Here is a 22615-nt window from a genome sequence, read left to right as displayed (position 1 = left end):
AGAAAGAGACTTGTTATTTCCTTGGTGCAGCTTATCCAGAGACTTCAGCTTTCAAGAATTAATACCTTTAACTAGTGAATCTCTTCTACTTCATCTCTTCTAAGCACTTTAATTGCCAGCTGAGACTACAGCCTACTGAACAGTCAGATGCATGATGCCAGGAGATACTGGTTGTTTACATTGGAAGTATGAGGACAGAGAAAAGAATGGACCGATAAAAAGAAGAGGTTCAAGATCTGCAACCTTTCCACTTTCCCCATTCAGTGGGGACAGTACATGGGAAGAAGGCACATTCAAACTGTGTTTGAGAAAAAGCTGAAAAAGTATCCCGCTCATGCAACACATGCAATTAACAAAGAATGATCAAATTAATCCATTAAATGACTCTATGCTATTAGAGAAGTTTTAACCAGGCTCCTCCTCTTACTCTTTTTTCAAAATCTGCTGCAACAAGTTTGCAGCTGCAGACAATATTAGAGTGGTGTCTCCAGTTCACACAGTTGTTTTGGCTGAAAAAAAGTATCTGGAGTAAGGATTTGTGGCAAATATTGTTGAAAAACTTTGGTACATAAATTGCTGGAGGATGTAACTGCAGGGAACCTGTGCAGCATACATTTTGCTCTTCCTAATTCAGTTCCGTGCATGCCAAATTCAATACATCCTTCTCATGTCTGTTTAGCTGCTGCACCCATAGCTCTGGTAGCAGTTTTGCTGTAACAGATCCAAAGAACAAGCTGGTCCCAGTAATCTATGAATACATAAAAATATCAGTAGTAGAGCTGCATTATTCAACCTATGTTTGGGAATGCTTAGCAGCTGCCTGGACAATACAAAAACCATGTACTGCCCCTATTGTGATCCAAATAGATGTCTCCTCCAAAGTATACTCTACCAGGATCACTGACAGGAAGCACAGAGCATCCAATACTTCTGTTGCTCTATAGACATTAATATTAACAAACCAGAGATTAACCTCAGAAATTTTCAGTAACCTGATCTCTTTAAAGTGTGCTATAATCAATATGGGAGCAGAAGGTCAATACCCAGTCGTTTACAAAACCAACTATGAACAGGACTGAAGGAAGATTTTGAAGGATTTCAGTACAAAATTACAGCACAAATTACCTTTGGCTCACTGATGGAAGTTCAAAGTATATTGATGGCAATGGTGTTGAGGGCATGCATGCCTTGAACCTGAATGGGACAACATAAAACAACCACTCCGAGCAGGTCAGCCCAGCAGACAACAACAATCCCTAAAGTTTAAAGGCAACAAAAGGCTGGCTGTGATTTCACCTGCTTCAGATTATTGTGTGAAGAGAATATGACACCAGACGTTTGACTAGGTTAGGAGAAGCTAAGAGGAAGAGTGACAGAGGTAATTTTGCTTAAGGATTGATGCAGAGAGGATTTATAAGCAGGGGAATTGTGATGGGGGTCAGTTCTCAATTAGGCATCTAAAGGCTCAAAGGAATAAGACTCCGGAGCCAAATAGGGTGAAAAAGTCGACTCAGCAGCTAAAGCAGCAGAAGACCTGTGACATTAGGAAGTGACAGCAGTTACCAGAGCACAGCAGAAACAAACAGATCAAGAAAGTAAATGGAGAAAGAATTGTGAAACACATTACATGAAAATCAGGAAATTACTCTTAGAGTTAAGGAAGCAGCAATGTTGTAAGGTACAGAAACAGGTGTTAGGAAATGGATCAAAAATTGTCTGAGATACACAGAGGAAGGACAAGACCAAAGTCTAGTCATACCTTTTTACTACAGCAGTGGATTGTCAGACTGTGGATGTGATTACAAATAGATTATACACATTAGCTCCCCAAAACAGGCTGGGGTAATGAATACTCATTCTTTTGAAATGACTGATTCTTTCTCAAAATGGTTTGAAGCCTTTTCTATAAAACAAGATATAGCAGCAGGGAGCGAGAAAAAAAAAAACAGTGTCAAGAAGCCTTTTGCTTCTGTGGGAATCCTGAAACATCCCTGACCCAGATAAAGGTCATCATTTCATGAAGGAAGTGATTACAACTATGCTTAAAGCATCAGGAATTAAACAAAAGCTACTCAGTCTGTATCACTCTCAATCATCACAACAAGTAAGAGCACATGAACAGAACTATTAAAGCATTATTGTGAACAGTAGTAAGTAATAATGGAAACGATTATGATGATAAATTACCCTTAATATTAGAAGCTATAAGAAGCAGGCACAGACTAAACTAAGAACTGGAATCCAATCCTACCAAGTTTTATTTGGAACAAATGTGTAGTTAATTAGATACTTAATTTCACCAGAAACTCCTAGAGAGGAAGATACTTCAGCATGCACAGTCAAGATACACCAAGAGTGATCAGAGATACAAAAGCAAGGGATCAAGCACAGTAGACACAAGCAGGGTTGCTCCTTCAGTTATATGTATGGGAAATAAACAAACTGAAAATGTTTTTGAGATTGACACCTAAGCAGTGCAATTTAAACATTTTCAATAGTCAGTTTAGATTTCAAAAATGAAGTATAAAGGAAAACAAACCTGATCTTCGAGACAAACCATAAGGTGTACCTATCCGACTTCACAAATATATATGTATAGTTAGCAGTTGTTTACACCTACCAAAAAAAGAGACAGAAAACCACACACATTGAAAACTGAAAACATACAATTATTAGATACCCTGATGCTGAGGTGTTTTGAAAACCTAGATGTGTGCCGCAATCTCATGCTGCTGATGATTGTGAGATGACCTTCTACTGAGAACTGACCTTCTATTAAAATCAATTACCAACTTCAATTTCACTTAATCAGATGAAAATCACAGCCTTAATTTCTTTTGAGTAGCCTCTGGAATACTAGAAAATTATAAGGACATCACTTAAACCTGTCTTATTGCCAAGCAAAGTTTTTTTTTTCTTCTTTTTTTTTTTCCTGGTAATGTCAATGAAGAAAACACATATCTGAGTATATCTGAAATTTGCCTCCTCTTCATGAGTTTGGCTTTATTTTATTTACTGGCTTGAAAATTTTTAGTACTTTCTAAGTAGAACTATGGGTGGCAGAAATATAGACTACTACTATAAAACTGGCAAGAATGAAGAGCTATTTGTGTTTCTTCACTACACTGAAGACAGTGCTTTGTCTATGATTTATTCAGACAAACTAGATAAATGCCTGTTAGTATTTGTTATCTAAAGTAACTCTGATGAAAAAGAGAATTTCTTTATGAACTGTCATAAAATGGTGGTACCTCATATACATGGAAATATCTCTGCAGTGTAGAATGTTCTTTTATTTTGTATATGAGTTCTTTCTCTCATCATACATTTATTTCAGCAAACAATCGCAAGGCAATTGCAGCACAGGAGAGCACACATTTTTTTCCAAGTACAGAATAAGTGTATATTGCAGTTTCAGAGAGAAAGCTATGGGAAGAAACATTATGACAGGTGGTCTGTAGAACTTAAGTTGTTGGAAGATATTCAAGTTATCACCAGGCTATGTACACTGTGCAGTGAGTGAGCGTCAAATTAACCTCCTAATGAAGAGAGCTGATTACTTTTGTAGATACAAGCCCCTATGTCTGCAAGTCTGCCCTTTCAGCAGCAAAAGAAAAACCAGAAATAATAAAGAATTCAAGTTTGCTTTCTGGTGCATTGCAAGACCTTAAACTACGTTCTGAAAAAAGCAGTGAACTGACTGGGCAACAAATCCATTTCTGCAGGAAAGCAGTGCAGAAGGCATTCAGACTGCTACTGTTAGGAAAGCAAAGATACTTAATGCATATCCAATGAAGTAGAAAAGACAAAAAGTGGCTACCTAATTACTGAAAGGGAAAGAAAAGAATGGTTGACCCAACTATTTGCTGAATTTTATATTTCAGTCCGTTCACACATCCTTCCAAAGATCGTCAGACGAGATAAGTAGAATGACAAGAATCAATTCAGCAGTCTGTTTACACAAAGAACAATTCCTTTTCTAGGTGATTTTTTTCTTTTATCATTTCAAAAGAATTACAACAATACATGCAGCTGCTCCTTTAAAGAAACAAATCAGAACTGATTTTGTGGTTCTTCGTAAGAAAAAAGAATCAAGATAAATACCATGTTCAGGTTCTGGGACCTTGATTTATATAATACATTGCTCTTAGAGAGTCTTCAGATAACACATTTAAATCTACACGAGGAGTTAAATACTTTTCAACATCAGTAATGATAGCATAATCTAACATTTTGTTAATTCAGCCATTTGCCTTTCATACTAAAATATAGCTGTGCTTGAAACTGTAAGATGCGCTATATAACTGTGGGCATGCAGACAGGCCAGCAAATACTGAACTCAGCAAGCTAGAAAAATTCTGCTAACAATATGCCACACTCAATATACTTCTTAAATTTAACAAGTTTACTTTCACACCCTCATAGAAACAGTCTTGAAATACCTGAACAGATATTACAGAAGGAGCAAATGACCAGTAAGATAGGACATTTTTATGACTAACTTACTTTAGACTTTGTAACATGTAAGAATTGCCAAAGGGTTGTAGGATTAAGACCACATACTGTTAATTTTAACTCTCTTTCCTGGATCTACAGACACTTAGAACAATGAAGGATCTTGCCAAGATATTCCACCTGCGTGTTATATTGAAGCCTATTACTCACTGGGCACATGCTGGATAAAATCACTGGTTAATAAAATTAAAAATGAACCACAGTAATGTTACTTAACTTTTTCATGATCTTATTTCCTCATTACTGGATCCAGTTTGCCCTTCACTTCTGTTGATGTGAAATGAGAATACCATTACACTACAGTGAACAACATTACAATTGTATGAGATTGAGACCACTGGTGCTCTGGTTTTAATATATATAAAAAAAATCTTTTTCCCTGTAAATTTTATAAGTAATATGACATTTGATCCACATATATATAGTTTTTTAAATGGTATTCCATTTGTTTTCTAAAGTGTACTACATTAAAACAATACCTTCAGTTCCTGACATAACAGACAGACAATTTCTTGAACATGACTTATTGTGCATTGAGAAAGCTTAATTTCAGTTCATGTGGAAAAAAAAAAAAGATTAAAAACATTCAGTCAAAAAATGTGGAAACAATTCTGATGTCATCAATAGTGACTGTTTTATGTTTTGAAAGGAAATCAAATTATGACTACCGTGATTATTTCTATTCCTTCCTCTGTTTCCCCTCAAAATTGACAATGTCATTGAAGTCAAATTAAACATCTGTTTGTAAAATAAAACAGAGTGCTACTGACAGCTGCTGCAGAATGGCAAATGTTCTACAGCTGTCAGGCTCCTAAATTAACAATGATTTTCATTTACAAACAGCAAACAACGAGAAAATAATAGAGCGGGGGTTTTTTGTGTGTGTTTTTTTTTCCTCCTCCCACTACTTGAAATTTATGGAAACACAGACTTTACTAGGGACCTACCCAGAAAGAAATCAGAATTTAATGTTTTTACCTCTGCATTTACTGAAAGCAAAATTCAGACAAAATCAAAGTGCAATGCAAGACACTTTGGAGAACTTCCCTCCATAAATGTCATAATCCTTTTGCATTTCCTCTCCAGGATATGCAACTAGATGTAAGAACTCTTACAGGATTTATCCTTTTCCAACACAACTTTTGTCAATTAAATAATACTACTGAGTAAAAACATTTTATTGGTTCTTCATACCTTTTCTAGATTTATATATATATGTATACATTAAACAAGCAAATTTTTCAAAATTTTATTAAAAATACTTGCATATTAATTAAATCAGATTCAGATGGCATGAATTTTTACACCACCACGTTGAAGTATTTAAAACAAATGAATTTGTCTTCTCATGTTTAGAACTCAGCTGGAACTCACTGAAGGGTTTCAAGTTCAGTGAGGTTATGCAAATATCAATATTTTCATTAATAACTTGAATGATGGAATAGAGAACAAGCTACTGACTGCAGACAATATCAAGCTGCAGTTGATTAAAATGCAAAGTGGTTCATAAATCTGAGAAATTCTGAAAAAGAGTAATTAAATAATGTTAAATATAAAGTCCTAGTTTTAGATAAGAATAATTACTTGCACAAAGACAGAAAGGGAAAAGCCAATGAGACAGATGTATTTGATATCAGGATGAAGGAGTTCTAGTGGATGAGAAGCTGAATGCAAGTAAATGTTATTCTGTTACAAAAAGTACTCCCGTGAAAGTGCTTTCTCTGAGACTGAGCAGAGCCACATGAGGTATCTGTAGGATTAAAATGCTCAGTGCTCAAGTAGCACTGTTTAAGGATACGAACCATTTGGAGAAAGTTCAGTCAAGACCAGTAAGAAGAATCAGATATCTAGAAGGGGGAAAAAATGAAGGAGCTGAGGTTAAACAGTCTAGAAAAAAGTCTGAAGTAAAGGTATGGGTTGAAGAGGGGGGTTGATGAGGTAAAATTACAGCGCCTAAGATTAATGGCCAACAGAGGAATCATTTTAGCAAAACAATAGCAATAACAAATAAGTATTGGTATCAGTTACTTGTGGGGACTGTCAGGACTCCATCACTAGAAGTTTAGAAGAACAGAGGTGGACAGGGACAACTCAAGCAAAGCTCATCCTGGAGTCAGACAGTAAAAGACAGGTATTTCACCAAATAAGTCCCTTCCATCATAATTTGTTATGGCTTCTCTATTTATCTTGAAGCTTTGGATCAGAAAGTAGAATTACTAGAAACCATTAAACCTGATTTACTACTACTTCATATGCTTTTTTCCAAGTGCACAATTTGAACCCAATTTAGGAAGCAATAAGTATCCTCAGAATAGTGTTGAGCATCTAGAAGGAGCATGGAAGTCAAGCATTTATAACTATTAAGAAATAAAAATAGAAGTTTTAAATTTCCCATATATCTTTGCTAAGTACCAAATGGGAATCCAATTGACTTCTGATCAATTCCACGTTTGAATTATTGTCAATTGTTAACATTAATGGTTAATCTTAATTGCAGTACTTCACCAGAAAGCATGGAGAAAACACAGTGAAGACCAAAAAAGAGAACTGATGCCAGTGTCTCTATCATAAAAAGTGCTGTACTTTTCTAATGCCTGCATTCACACACCACTGCATATCAAAGGCCAACATTGTTTTTGGTCATTGCTGTTCGGTTTGGGTTTTTTGGTGTTAGTTATTGTTGGGGGATAGAGCAGCTCCTGTTTAAGAAAAAATACAAGTATTTGTGCAATATAATAACCATTTGGACTGATCAATTGCATGAGTTGCTCACATTTATCACAAAATGTGCCATAACGCTGATTTTTTTTAGTGTGAAATCTTCATATGCACTTTCAAGGTACGATGTGAAACTGTTGCAAAGTGGATTAGAGGTTTTGCTACTGAAAGATGGATTTGTTCCTTGAAGACAGCGAAGCAACAGAAAAACAGTGGGATTTTTTTTTCATTAAATAAACACTTTATATTGACTAGTCTGAATTTAACATTATCATTCATAATAAAACCGTAACCATATTACCCCTACCACAAGAGGAAACATCATTCTTTCCTTACTGCACACACGTTACGTGGGCAGTGTGCTGTCAGTCCTACCACAGTTCCATTCTGCTCCCAGTCCACTGCTCAAATTTTAGTGACCTCTCATAACACAAAAGACTGAGAGGTACTAGGAAAAGCAGGCCAGGCACCTCTTGTATAATGCCAGCTCCAAGTCTGGCTTGATTCTATTGCAAGCATCTCCATCAGTTGAAGATATTCATATCTTCCCTCAAGCCTGGGACCAATAAATTGCATCTCCAAAGCAACATCCACAGACCTGGCTGCAGGATATCCATCTGCTTATGCAGCGCAGTCAGAAGAAGTAACCTTTAAATAACCTTTAATCCTTTCCTCTTCATAATGGAAAGATTATCCACTTTCCCCATCAGCTGGATATACACCCAGCTGCCATCCACTTGAATCATTAACATCATGGATATAGGAAGAAACAGTCACCATCTTACAAGCTTCACAGAAAAATTAGGGCATAAACTCGATTTGCAGGCATGCCCCACACTATGAAGACAGTTGCAAAAATGCATACAAATTCACACACAGGGCCATTTCATAAATGATTGCTACCTATTTAAGACAGCTGCTAGAAAGTATTCTCTTTTGATCCTTTACAAATAATTATTTAATTTAAAATGCATTTAATTATAAATTTATAGGAATTTAAAACCAAAATAAGTACAAAAGAAAAATTATGTAAATAAAATTGAAGTGCACATTTATTTCTCATTGAAGTAGAAAATGTTGATTTCAGACTAGTCAATATAAAGAGCTCGTTTCATGCGAAAAAATATATTCTTTTTTTTTCCCACTGTTTTTCTATTGCTTTGCTCTCTTCAAGGAACAATCCTATCCTTCAGTAGCAAAACCACTAAGCCCCTTTGCAACACTATGTCTTTGCAAACAAAACAACATAAATGACTCTAGCTGGATTTTATGGGATTAGTCTATTAATTGTACTGTAAAAAAGATCATTTGTAAGAGCATAAAATTACATGAAAGTCTATTTACAACAGACAATTTCCAAATTCATGTGCTCCATTGTGAAAATAAACAATATTAAATCTGTGAGAAAGCAAGTGCTTAGGTTTTTGCTGTAAATGTAGATGCGTTCAGTCAGTAGATCCAGAGACACCTAGATATATTATATAGATATAGATATAGTAATATAGAGATATATATTACTGTATATATTAAAATGCAAGTATGAGTTTTTGTAATACAATATTAGACCTACTCTAAATATAGAAGCTGTATAGAAGTACAGAAGGTTATTCTTCTTTCCTAGTACAAGTAAATTCTCTGTGAGTATTTTGCCTAAAAAATAAAAGACAGGACTGTAATAAGTTGCAGTAATATTGCAAATTTTAAAGTTTTGTCCTATTTGTTTTGTAAAAATATATACATATTTATCTGGAAGAAGAAAACATTTCAATTCTTTTCAAGTAATTAGAACAGTAAAATACTATCATATCTTTTTTGTTTTGTTTTGTTTTGCAGTGTTTTATAAAGAGTCTCTGATCTCTAGGTTGCTTCTGAGAAAACTGAGGCATTGAAAAACAAACATGATAACCCAATGTGAAAGACAGGAATGGACCAAACCTTCTCACTTCCCATCTCTGTCCCTAGTCACTTAAAGCTGTGTACATTCCCATTGTATCAACTCCTAAAAGTGAAGAATGGGGAAAAATAAAAGCAGCTCGAGATTTTCTATACATCAAAGGTTGTATTTGTTCTAAGGACATCCAGAGATATCTTAGACTGCCATCTTTTGTGTAGACATGCATAGAGTGCCTAAATAAAAGATTTTATTTAAGCTACACACAAATATGAAGCTATGCTTCTATTGTCTGTATCAAAAAATGAAGTACAGAAGCTACTGCAGTTGCCATGTGCTAATTAACTGGAAGAAACAGTGTTATTATTTTTCAAACTATTCGTACATGAATTCTGATCATTTCTCTGCATGCAGAAGACTCAATAATTCTATTGGGAAAATCAGTATAACTGTTTATAATATGAGAAAAAACTTTTTGAAAATATTTTATAACTGCACTCAAGTGCTTCAGTATTTGTATATATATATAAACAAACAAAACAGCAGAACACCTTCTGTTTTTGTTTGTTATTTTAAAGTATTCTAATTAACAGTCAAGCAAAATAGTTGGCATTTAACTATCTGGACAATAATACAGGAAGATTGAAGAGAAAATAAAAAGACTGCATTACCACTCAATATCTAATCCAAATGAGCTGAAGGTACTTTTTGGGTTTCCACACTTTGCGCATTTAGAGACATTTGATAGTGAAGTAGCCCCTCGTAGGTGTTCAACTGTGTACCAGTAGCTCATGTGCTTCAAATTTATCAGTGTGACTTTTCAATAAGCAGAAATACATGAATCTGTTTTTCACGAAATACAATCCACAATTATGCAAGAATCATAAATAGTAGGTAAAATAATATTTCATGTTTTATAGCAGATAGGATGTATTTAAAAAATACATCTCATGTAAAAGCATTTAAAGAAATACTCAGTTATGCATATGGGAAAAAATTTGATCCATACATTATTCAGGTAAGTATCACAGAATCACAGAATCGTCTAGGTTGGAAGAGACCTCCAAGATCATCTAGTCCAACCTCTGTCCTAACACTAACAAGTCCTCCACTAAACCATATCACTAAGGGCTACATCTAAACGTCTTTTAAAGACCTCCAGGGATGGCGACTTAACCACTTCCCTGGGCAGCCCGTTCCAATGCCTAACAACCCTTTCAATAAAGAAGTTCTTCCTAACATCCAACCTAAACCTCCCCTGGCGCAACTTTAGCCCATTCCCCCTCGTCCTGTCACCAGGCACGTGGGAGAATAGACCAACCCCCACCTCCCTACAGCCTCCTTTAAGGTACCTACAGAGAGCGATGAGGTCTCCCCTGAGCCTCCTCTTCTCCAGGCTAAACAACCCCAGCTCCCTCAGCCGCTCCTCGTAAGACTTGTTCTCCAGACCCCTCACCAGCTTCGTTGCCCTTCTCTGGACTCTCTCGAACACCTCCATGTCCTTCTTGTAGCGAGGGGCCCAAAACTGAACACAGCACTCGAGGTGCGGCCTCACCAGAGCCGAGTACAGGAGGACAATCACCTCCCTAGACCTGCTGGCCACACTGCTTCTTATACAAGCCAGGATGCTGTTGGCCTTCTTGGCCACCCGAGCACACTGCTGGCTCATATTCAGCTGCCTATCAACCAGTACTCCCAGGTCCTTCTCAGCCAGGCAGCTTTCCAACCATTCATCTCCCACACAAATCAAAGGCCTAAGCAATTGCTCGTATTTGGCTAAGTACTGCTGACCAAAGAAAAGAGCGTGTGAGTACAGAGAGGAGCAAAGAGTCTGCTTATACTGCTTAACCACCTTAGTCTAGTAACCCGAAGAATTTAAAACCTTGCCCCACTTCTTTTCCTGCTATCTCATAGATACTAATAAGGAATTTGGGACAAGTCTGAAAAATAACACAAAAAAAATTCAGCCATAACTGTGTATCATGTATCATTCATTTTTCTTTGTTGTGTCTTTATTTTTAAGCTCAACCCTGTGATCATCTATCAGATTTGCAATACTTTTGGAAGAAGCTCTCTAGCTCCCATCCATCTAATAGAGGAGCCTGACTGATGGAGACCCACTCTACTGCTCATTGACAATTGAAACTTTGTTCTGTTAGGAGCAAGTATGTTCAACTTGCTGTTGTGATAGAGGATTGTAGTATCAATTCTCTTACTCAGAGAGAGTAATTCTGAAATGCATTTCATTCTGACCATTTCAGTCTGGCATTTCTGATAAACACTTTTCTTAAAACACTGTTACTGAGTTGGTCATATATTATTAATTCACGTACTACAGAGCTCCTCTCATGCTTTATGGGTTTTGTTATCCAGATGTGTCATGCTCTATTTCTCCCCCAAGAGCCCTCTGGATGGATCTCATCGTGAGTTTTGAGTATAGAGAAGAGAGGGCTGCATACCAAGACAGTTTCAGTAAATATACATAGTTATGAACTCATGGGGTTTTGTGACATTTGGATCCTTTGCATTTGGTTCTTCTTTTAGTCTTTTCAACATCACATCTCAGTGTAGCGCTTACTCAGAATGAGATGTCAAGCAACCTGAAGGAACATTATGCTTGAAATTACAAGAAAAGAAGAAGTGCATATCCAAAAAACTCTAGCTGGATTTCATTCACCCTGAGAGCTTTGAAGGCTCAAGAGCAATAGGACTGCCAGAATCCACATGGTGGCTGGAAACTGAGTATTACATCCAAGGAGTAGGCCCATACACTAGCACTGAAGTATCACACCCTGGAAGCATGATAGCTTTGCCAGAATAGCACAACTACCTAAAAGTTTTTGTCACTATATACATTGATATACTAAATCTATCACAGCTTTTATTTGGAAGACCGCAATTCTTTAAAATAATTCTATTCTCTGTTGACCACATGCAACCAAAAAACAGTGCAATTAAAAACATAAAGAGAATTATGTATGCAGAAAAAAAAAAATAAAAAAAAAACACTTTTTCTCAAAGATTATAAAACATTCCCCTGAACATGGCTCAGAAAACATTTCCAGAAACAAACAGCAGAGAGATTATGACAAATACAGTGGATTTTTGCAAGAAGCAGTGTTAACAAACAATAATTACAGATACCAGATTTTAATTTGTTGGTTGTTTAAGCATCATATGTATAGCAGAAATAAGTAACTTGTAAGCAGGAACTGCTAAATTTATCATATAAATCACATCCATTGCCCAAGAAGTTGATTATTGTATGAACCAATCACATAAGTGTTGTTTCTTTTCTAAATAGTAATTGTATATTACTTATCTGCATGTGGCCAAAATTTACTACATTAACAATTAATCTCAGACTCAGTGAAAAATATCAAATACTAACAGAGGAAAAGATAATTGCCATCTAGGAGTACTCAACTCTTCATGCGATCTTCACCAACTGACAGATTTAATCAATTTGGATATTAACAAGATTCTCCATACCATGAAATTTTAATATGAAACAAGCTAAGACTATTTACAAAATTTTCTTCACTCCTGTTTTCTATCACAGAATTCTACAAGTACTTGCAGAAAACCATTTCATTCTGTATTTTTCATCAGTTACATGGGCTTGACCTTTACCTACCACTTCAGGGATGTGAGAGCACCACACTGAGAGACATTTTCTCTTGAGGAATTCAACTAACCAGTTGTGTTTGGAAATCTGGGGCTAAAAGTGGTCTAAAAGAGGTGATTCTGCATCACAGCCAAGCAACTTTTAATAAACATTTATTCCATTTTTTGTCAATGATGTATATCACTAATTGAAATCCAGATTTAAGACTTTCCTTGATAAAATGGATACATTTCCACTAGCTGTTTTTGCTAGAGAATCATCACAGCTTTTGCCTGAAAATAATTCATCTTCTCTTAGTCAGTTTGAAATGTGTGAAAATCTTGCTCTAAAAAACTACAGCATTAAGCTATAATACAACAAGTTATAACCAGACAGAAGTACTGATCTGGGGAATGAAAACCTCTGCATATTAGTTCTTAACTATAAAACCAAATAATGCAAATGTGTGATTTTTGCTAAGAGACTGAAATAAGTACAACAATTTTTAGGTGTGTTTTGTTTTTTAGTCTTTTTTTTTTTTTAAGTAAAAATAAAAGTCTTTAGATTCACTTACACAAAATATACTAAATATAGAAGTAGACTGGCCAAGTGAGGGTTCAAACCCCTGAAAATCATTCGCTTCCATGCAATGATGTAACTACTCCCAGGCTCTGCCACTGCCCAGTTGTCTTCATAATGATTAGTTTTTATAAAAATTGCACATAGCAAAAATAATTTTGAACATTTCTCAAAGTTTTAACAGTAGATTTTCAAAGGTTTTATAGAGGAAATGCATTCTGAGGAACCCCAAAAATAAGCAATTAAGCTTTAAAACAGCAACTTTTATCAGTAGGTTAAGGAAATTATGTGGTCCTTCCATATTACTGTATGGTACCTTAGTGTTCCATCAATCACAAGGAACAAGGGAAAGTAAGTAGGGATAGAAAGATGAAATGTTGCACTGTGAACAAGGAAACAAGTAGACTGCACACAGCATGACAGCTCAGGATAGTCCATACAGACGTCTTCAACCACAGCAGCAAGAAAGATGTAAGTAGTTTCTAAAGCTAGCACAGATGTTAGGGCAACCAAATGAATTCTTATTGCTAAGTAAGACCCTGGTGTATCCTGTTTGTGTTTCAGTAATAACTTTGTTCCACATAGCAATACTTTCTATTCAAGTAGCTAGTGCCGCGAGATAAGGCTGACTTCTCAATTGGACAGCCAACGGTGCATTCCAGTCCCAATGTGTAATCCTAAAAATCACGGTGCTTAAAATCATCTTGCAGTATCCAAGGCCATCCCCAAAGTGATATGCTGTTTCTCTATTTCACCCATCTAGAGAAATAATTTTAAGAGCTGGTATGCTGGAGTCTCTGTACCTTTATGTATTTGGATTTAGTTGCATGGAGCTCCTAGCATTTAGGAGGCAAGGGAAAAGAGTGCTTAAAGCTTGAGGGTCTCTCCTGATCCGTGTGTGACATCTAATCAAAGTCCTGTGTCTAATTCTGTCCTGTGTCTTCAGTGAGACTCAAGCATAGGCTTAACTGCTTGGACAAAGACAGGCTCAGAGTCCAAGGACTGAAACAGATATGTATTGATAATAAAAACTATTTGCACTCCATCACACACAGAGAAAAGAAAAATACAGAGGGCTTTTTCTTCCTCTAAAGTTCCAGGCTTCAGAATTTTCCCATGATGGGTTTGGATGTAACTATTTGTAATATAACTGCTTTTAGACTGTTGTTTTTATTACAGCATTAAAGCTCACACAAATGTCAGAATAATTGTGAAAACTTCATCCAATGTTTCTATGCTATTCTGTGGAAGATGACCATAAAGCAGGTTTATAAAGAATGTTGACTGTAAATTCTAATTCAGATGTGGTCAAAGTTTTACATCCAAAAGAAAAAATGCAAACGTTGTTAATGCTGAAAACACATTGCAGTGTATGGTGCCATATTATTATGTTAACTTCTGACATTAGCAACTCATAATAATCATGCTTGTTTCATTCATTCTTTGAACTGCTCTCAGGTCTAGTTACTTTCCCTCTGAGGTCAACAAACCAGCCACTGGGAGCAGGTCTGTATTTTTCACATATTTCTACTGAAAAGTACCTAACAATTGCCTTTCACTTTCAGCAGTACATACACATCTAGGATATCTGCACGCACTGTAAATAGGTGCTTGCAACACTAAAAATTCGTCCTTTCTCTGTGAACTTCAATTTATAAGATGTTCCTTTAGTTCTTGGGGTTTTTTTGTTTGTTTGTTGGGGGGGGTGCGGGGAGGGAGAGATGGGGAAGGAGGTTGATAATGACAATCCTGTTTACGGCAGTAATTAAAAAATCCACCAATTTGAGTTGTTACATATCATGACTGGATGACTGGATTAAAGTTTAAATCACATCTGTCCAAAAGCAGGCATGAAAAATCATTACCTTATTACACTACAGTAAAAGTGCCTTGAGTATTTGTTATGCAACTAAGTGGGAGGCTGTTCTGAGTGGAAAAACAAATAGCCTTACTGATAAATAGCTCAACAACTCTGAAAGAATTATCTGTATTGCTGAAGGAATTCCTTTGAAAACTTTCACATATAAACCGTAACATACAACCTGTCTGGCCATGCAGCAGGCAGCACACTTAACAGTTTAGCTATAGTCTGATATGCACTTGTTTGTCCTAAGCTTAAAGAAGCCCACAGCTGAATTCTTGGGTTGTTTCAGTAAGCATTAAAACAGGTGTTCTTAAAATTACTTTACTGATCCCAAGAGGCAACAGACAGATGTGCACTGCCAAAGGTTTGAGACTGTTTCACAGCCAGCGTCACGGCTGAGACCAAATCACCCTCACGTTGCTTGTGGCACTGAGCAGGAGAAGGAAGTAGAAGCACTGGGTGAGAGGGCAGCAGGCAAGGACCAGCTTGCTGGCCTGTTCAGCAATCAGTTGCAGTTTTAACAACACATTTTCCTAAAATGGCCTGAACTAACTGCAGCACAATCATTATGATAGCATCCCCTTAAAAGCCTAGAGCTGTTTTGTGTCTCTGAAGATATTCCCAGTACTGATAAGACTGAAATTTTTTGGTTTACTGCAGGGCACATCTAAGCAATTGCAAAGGCTTATCCCAGACAGAAGTTCAAAGCAAGAAAAGAAATCCCAATTGTCTACATATATTTGACCAATCTATCCTATTAAATATGACAAGCAAAATCTAAAGAGATGAGATAATGTTTCTCTGGCAGTTTTCTCCAATACTCTTAGTAGTAATAAGTGACTTAAGATTTCTACAGATAAAAGAGTGGCCCGACAGCACAGTGCACCTACATAATATTGCCTTTGTCTATTGCTTGAAAAGCATGAATACACATGCAGCAAACTACAGAGATAATAGGAAAACAACAGTAAAAGGTCACCAGCTCTAAATAATGAAAGTACTCACCTATAAACAAATCTGTTTTTACTGATAAAGGTCCTTTTAGAAACTCCTGACTACAGAACTATTGTTCATCGCAACCTAGACCATGACTTTTTTATATGCATCTCAATGAGAAGGATGCAATTTTGATCTTAAAAGTTCAGAATCTTTAGGTTTTCAGGTGTAATAAATAGAAATAAAATTTTCAGTAGACTGAGAGCCTACCAAGTTCCATTAGGGTTACCAATTCAATGGTAACTGAAAGCATGGAGTAACTTTTGAACACTTAGGCTCTAAGTCATTAACATTTAACTGTGCAAGTAGAACTATCTTTGTTCAAATGTGCTAAGTGAGAAGAAAGCATCTAAGAACTCACTTCATAATCTAATAAATCTTAGATTTACTATTAACTGAATTTGACTTTAATGATAAGTTTAATATGCATAAAAATACTTACTTTAGAATTACACAGCCTGTGCCAGTAGGAGGAGCCGTCCAAAACACTTGAATGCGTGTCCTCCTTCTAGGTGTGCTCTCAGTAACTGCAACAGGACAATTACTCATGAATTGTGTTTCTTCTTCATCTATGATCTAAGGAAAATAAAGAGAAGAATGTAAAAGGGTAAGGACATACATAGACAATGTCTCTCAAATGCATTCTGTCAGTTCATGTTTTCTTTCAGTGGGATTACTTATAATACTCTCTGCTTAGCACAGCACTCTTTGGTAAATTGATTTTAAAACATGCAGATAACTCACTATAATAGAAAAAAAAATGAATATAGAAGAATATTTCAGTTCTAAGTTTACAAAAGATTGTCCTTTCTATGCACGGCTGCAAATAACCTTGTTTGTGATTCTGATTACAGGAGGTTCAGGTAAATATTAATGAACTGAAAATATTCAAGGATGCAACATTTCCTTTTTTTTTTTTTTTTTTTTTTTTAATTATAGCAACTGGTTAGGACACATGGAACAAGCTAGAGAAGAGGTTTCCAGATTGTTTACTTTTTCTTTTCTTTCAAACTAACTTTTGTTTATACAGTATTTTTCACCGGGTATAAAAAAAAATCTCCAGGTCAAAGCAGGTAACGTGAATCATGTCGATCTATAATTCAGAGTCTGTTATTCAGTCCAATATGCACAGGTTTTTTTTACTTTTATGAGTGAATGATATTGAACAGAAAGGTTTAAGTGACATAAGTTAACACAAAACCAGAGAGGCTGACTTGGAACTGGTGTTGTTCCAAGGGTTTTACTCAAAGGTGTCTGTGACAAAATAGCTTTCTCACTACATATGTACTTCATAGATTGTACTTTAAGCCTTCTGTTCCTCAGATCTCAAAGAAAATTCACCAGAAGCTGCCAAGTTTTATTTGGAAACAGCCAATGCTGTGATACTGCAAAATTTCTCTTCAAAATTATTCAGTGGTCCACTGTCATTGATGAAGTGAAATTTCACACTACATTGGGTCAAGTTTCAGGCAACAAATTATAAATCATATTGTTTTGAGAAAGAACAAAACTCATCCCTGAAGGAACTTTTTCAGAATTCTGGTTTTAATAACACACACTTTTGCCAAATTACATTAAAAAACCATCATCTGGCTGTAAATATAACTTTAAACAAGTATTTTGACTCAAAATACAAATTTACATTATAAAAAAAAGACAATATCTATAGTTTGACCAGATTTGCTTCAGTGAGCAGGCATCTACATTGCCTTACCCAATCCTACTGCCAGCATTCCAAAACATTTCTAGCTGACCCAACGAATCTATTTCTGGTTTTCCATGACAAAAGAGAGGCACTGACACAGAGGAGTGAATTTAAACTCTATTTAGCTGGTCAATACAGTGGTGGTTAATGAGTTTATCTGGTCAATACAATGGTGGTTAACGAGTTTTAAATCTAAAGCCATTAATATTCTTTGACTTTTTCAATGCTGCATAAAATCTGAGTAAACATAATGTATGCAGCTACTACTTTGATAGATTTTAATTAATGTGAGGTACTGGAAAACATGGGAGCTAGTATAAGCTTAAACTGGCACTGCTCTACTGCATTACTACTTCCATGTAGTACAATCTAATTCTCTTAACTTGAGTATTAAGAAGTCCCTAATCTACAGTTCTGCCTCGATCATCAACAGTATTTATTCTGTCTGCCTTATTCTGGCAACAGCAAAATAGAGAAGTAAGACTGTTCACATATTTCTCAGAAAGGTTGTCTCAATTATTGAGGAGCACATCAAGTGACCTTTTGCTCATATATCACAGTAAAAAGTAAAAACAATTTTCACGGAAGCTTTGAATGTGTGATTTTATTTTATATAAAATAAAATACTATTATATATTGCACTTTATAAGACTAAAGGATAATTCACGTTGAAATGGCTGTTAGAAGGTCATCTAAAAATTCTCAAGAAGGATATCTTTTCTAGAAAAACAGAACCACTACAAATCCCTGGATGAGTTACACTAGTTCCATGTTCTGTGGCTATTAAAAAATGCTGTTGCTCTATCTTAACTGACATCCTGGCATAAAAACTTCAAAAATACATTCAATTCAGGTCAAGGAAAATTAAGCACTTACAGGTAAGTGTAAATACTTTGACTGATCAGATAAAAGTTACTCAATGAACCTTTCACATGTTGCTTTTCACAAATCTAGTGTAGCTCTTGTCTGAAACACACTTCTTCAAGGAATGTTTCTGGAGAAGGCCAACTGAAATGAATCTGTTTTCTCAAAGCACAAAGTTGCTATTTTCAGCTAACAAGCATTCGGCTGCTTTCATATCCCTAGACATGATTCTTCCAGCAGTCATCACTGTAGACCCATCTGTGATGCATTTAAGTGTTAGGTAAATTCTTTTCTCCAGGCAAGTCAATCCTGCTTTTTTGCACAACAATGAATGGAATCATAAGGAAAAATGAAACAAAACAAAAATAAAAGTAAAAAAATCCAACAACTAATACTTAAGGGAAGAGCTATGAGCAACTATGAGTAGTTATTGCAGGTAGAATTTCCGGTTACTGCAAAAACAAAACCCAAAATATTTGTCTAAATTCTAAATAATTGGAGCACATCCATGCCCATTTCCACTAGCAACAAATGAATACATAAATGCAGGCATGTTTTGCATTTCTGTAGCCTACCAAACTGCTGAACCTTGCAAGTTATGAATTTTCTCAAGGAATACAGATGACCAAAAAGAAATAATTTAAAAGTTCTGGCTGCGTTTTAGAACACAGTCCTGGAAGAAGAGGCAGTGTTTGAACCTCAAGGCTACATCACAATTTTCTGCATCAGTTACCATCAAAGCAAGAATACTTATTGCACAAGTGTTTGGTGGAAAAAAATGACCATAAAAGAATAAGGTCCTCCAAAAAAGAGTTCCTTTGAAGAAAAATTAAACTGAAGCTTTCTTAATAAAGACTACTACTGTTGATGGAATACAGTATAGAACTCCCATATTAGTTAGAAAAACTCAAACATCAAATGATCTGAGATATTAAAATACATATTTAAGATATTTTATAAATTTCAGATTCTAGGACTTCAGGAAAATACAAAAACATCTCAAATATATATTTTTTAAAAGGTGTTTTTTTTCCATATCCATGGAGGTTTGATTTTCTATAATAAGTTCCAAGGTGCAATACAGGAATGGTTCACCACTTATATAACAGGATTCCAAATGACACAATATTTTAGGGTGGTGGATGATATTACTGCAGTCTCACATAACACACAGGAAAGCAATAGTATCCTGGCCAGCACTGGGGGAAAAAAAAAAAAAAAAAAAGATATGTAATCTCTAAAAATAATACAATCCTGATTTTAATTCTGGAATCAAGTCAGACCACATAGGCAAGAAGGAAAGAACTGGCAGGAAAAAAGCATGCAGATTAAAATGTAGCATCTGCAAAATTATAGCCTGCTAAACTCTAGGTTATGTGTAATGGGAAGCCTCACATTTTCAAGAATGGACCAGCAAACTAACTGTATATTAAACAAAAATCCTAAAAACTAACATGAACACTTGGCCCAAGAATCTGAGGTCTCAAAGGGAGTATATCTCTATGCAATGAATTCTTTTGAATCCATGAATTCAATGATATTAAGTCTTAACATTTTATTTAGTGGCTTTTGTTTTTGATTTGCTTTCTATTGTGATTGTAATATTATTGGAATAATTTATTCCCTCAGGGAAACTAGTGTAAATCCTGAACAAGACTCTTGGAGTTAACCTGGATTTGAATGAGCGTCACAGAGAGTAGAATTTGGCTGAACTTTTATAAATCTACAAACATGGAAGTAGGGATATTAAAAGGGAAAGTTTACCAGCCCCAGGTTCAATCTTGCATTCTTTGCCTACTCCAAACATTAAAGAGGTTGAGGAGTTTTGGGTGTTCCTGAAAAGCAGGACTGGATAAATGCTTGGTTGTTAAACAGATGAATGAGTGGTTTGCTTTTCTAAGAATTACAACATTTCATGCTGAGTGATAGACCTCACTATCTGACGTCTATAAAGTGTTAGTCAAATAAGCTAATTCTCTCTGCTGTTAAAAGCACTTAAAAATGTACATCGGTGTTAAAATGTCAAAATACTTACAAAAATAGTTATGTACACCACAAAGAAAGGAATTAATATTAAGTACAAAGGAGATGAAGTTACATAAATCCTCTACTGGCTTGTGTCCACTGTTTAAACCACTGGCAAGGACCTTCACCACCATTCCTTGTTCTGTGGACACATCATCACTTTCCACCCACTGAAACATCTGTGCTCTAACGGAACAACCAAATTAAAAAAAAAAAAGTTCAGAAGACAGGCATTTTTGTAGGCAGTTTTCTTCTTTGGAAGAGTTAATAAGGAGTCTGACTTCCAGAATGTTGCAATCTACTTGAGGAAACTTTCCCATTATGAAGAAAGCATTAGGTTTACATAACAGTAATAATATTTGGACTTTTGGATTTAATTTAGAGCACAGCTTTTTATATGGAAGGGAAAAGCAATGATGTACAAAGTCTTAGCACATCTACCTTGAAGATACACTTTCCTTTGTAATCAATTTCTTTGAATAAGGGACACAGTATTTCCTTTGGAGTTTATACTTAGATGAATCAAATGTCTAAGGGACATTTTAAAGAAGTGTCAGCAATCAGTCTTTCTGTAATCTGCAATCCAAAGCTGTGTAGCATTAATGAGCACTGCTGGGCTCATTGAGAATTGCCTTCTTTAGCACTGCACCTGAAGACTGGACTAGCCACTTTGGAGCACTGGTGAACAGTATGCAAATCTGTCAAAGAAAGGCATGGCTAAAATGTGCATGTAGTTTATTACTATGTAACTACTAGCACAGACTTTACATACATAGACTACAATCTTGTTACTGGAAGTCAAATTTAATTCTGTAATCATTACCTGAGCAGAGATTTTATTCAAGCAAAGATTTAATGTAGTCAGGTAATGTGATGGTAAGTTCTGTGAAAGCAGTATCAGCACAAGATTTATTATGCTCCACCTGGCTGCCTGTGTGTCCAGCTACCTGCTTGTTTTTCATCGCAGGCACAACGTAGTTGGAGTCTTCGGTGAAAAAAGGACCCTTCCATTTCTACAAAAGTATGATGCTAGATAGTCAGATCAAGTCTTTGATGCAAGAGAAGAAAAACTAAAAGAGATACATGTAGCTTCCAAGACATTAACTAACTAAATAGTGTGTGAGACTCTATAGGGAAAAGTATTTGAATTCCGTCCACTTGTTCTCTTCTTTCAACCAAAAATTTTGAATAGTGTGTTCACTGTGAAAAGGCTATGTTGGATATCAACAGGAAAGACAAGCTACTAAGAGAATCCTGTCTGAAAGTCTTATTAATTAACATGTCCCAAAATTATTCACTATCAAGAACCTTGTTTATGTCGTAGTGTATTGCAAATTGTTCTGCAGTCTAAACAAACCTAAAAGCTATATTACACCTACCATAGGGCAGGCCATAAGGTCTATTTCAAGGTGTAATTCAAACAACAAGAGGAAGAAAACAGTTTGGTGTAACAAGAACCTGGCATACAACAAACATAAAGCACTGCACTACCAGCATCTATGCTAACCAGACTTTCCTGCTGAGAAACTGCTTATAGAAAGCTTAACAGCAATTTCTTCTTTACTTAACTCAATATATAGGAAGAAAGAACACCTATATCAACAGTGATGGGTAACAACAACTTGTCATCAATTAGCATTTGCAAAATGTTAAATTGTATACTTTTTGTTGGGTTTGAACGATTCTCAATTAACTCAATCAATGTAACGTGTTGAATTCCAGGGCTTATGCTGAAGGCATTAGCAAGTAGACTGAAAACGGTCCATCAAGAAAATGCCACACCAGAAACTTGAGACGTATGAACTCTGATTGTTATGAATTGAGAAATTTCCATCTGAGCAGTCACAAAGA

At 35.7% G+C, this 22615-nt stretch overlaps 1 protein-coding gene across 3 annotated transcripts in view; it reads right to left on the bottom strand.

The window, feature by feature from the left end:
• The window catches only part of SPON1 (spondin 1), a 350491-nt gene that overhangs the window by 132187 nt on the left and 195689 nt on the right, over positions 1-22615 (bottom strand). For all 3 annotated transcript variants that reach the window (XM_040559905.1, XM_040559906.1, XM_040559904.1), the window contains one exon: positions 16613-16746. In XM_040559905.1, the coding sequence (XP_040415839.1) occupies positions 16613-16746 (134 nt within the window). The remainder of the gene's footprint in view (positions 1-16612; positions 16747-22615) is intronic.

The sequence above is a fragment of the Cygnus olor genome, chromosome 5 (assembly GCF_009769625.2).
Source record: "Cygnus olor isolate bCygOlo1 chromosome 5, bCygOlo1.pri.v2, whole genome shotgun sequence".
In the NCBI taxonomy this organism is placed as follows: domain Eukaryota; kingdom Metazoa; phylum Chordata; class Aves; order Anseriformes; family Anatidae; genus Cygnus; species Cygnus olor.
The sequence above is the reverse complement of the archived record's forward strand: the minus strand, read 5'-3'. Positions and strand labels throughout refer to the sequence as shown.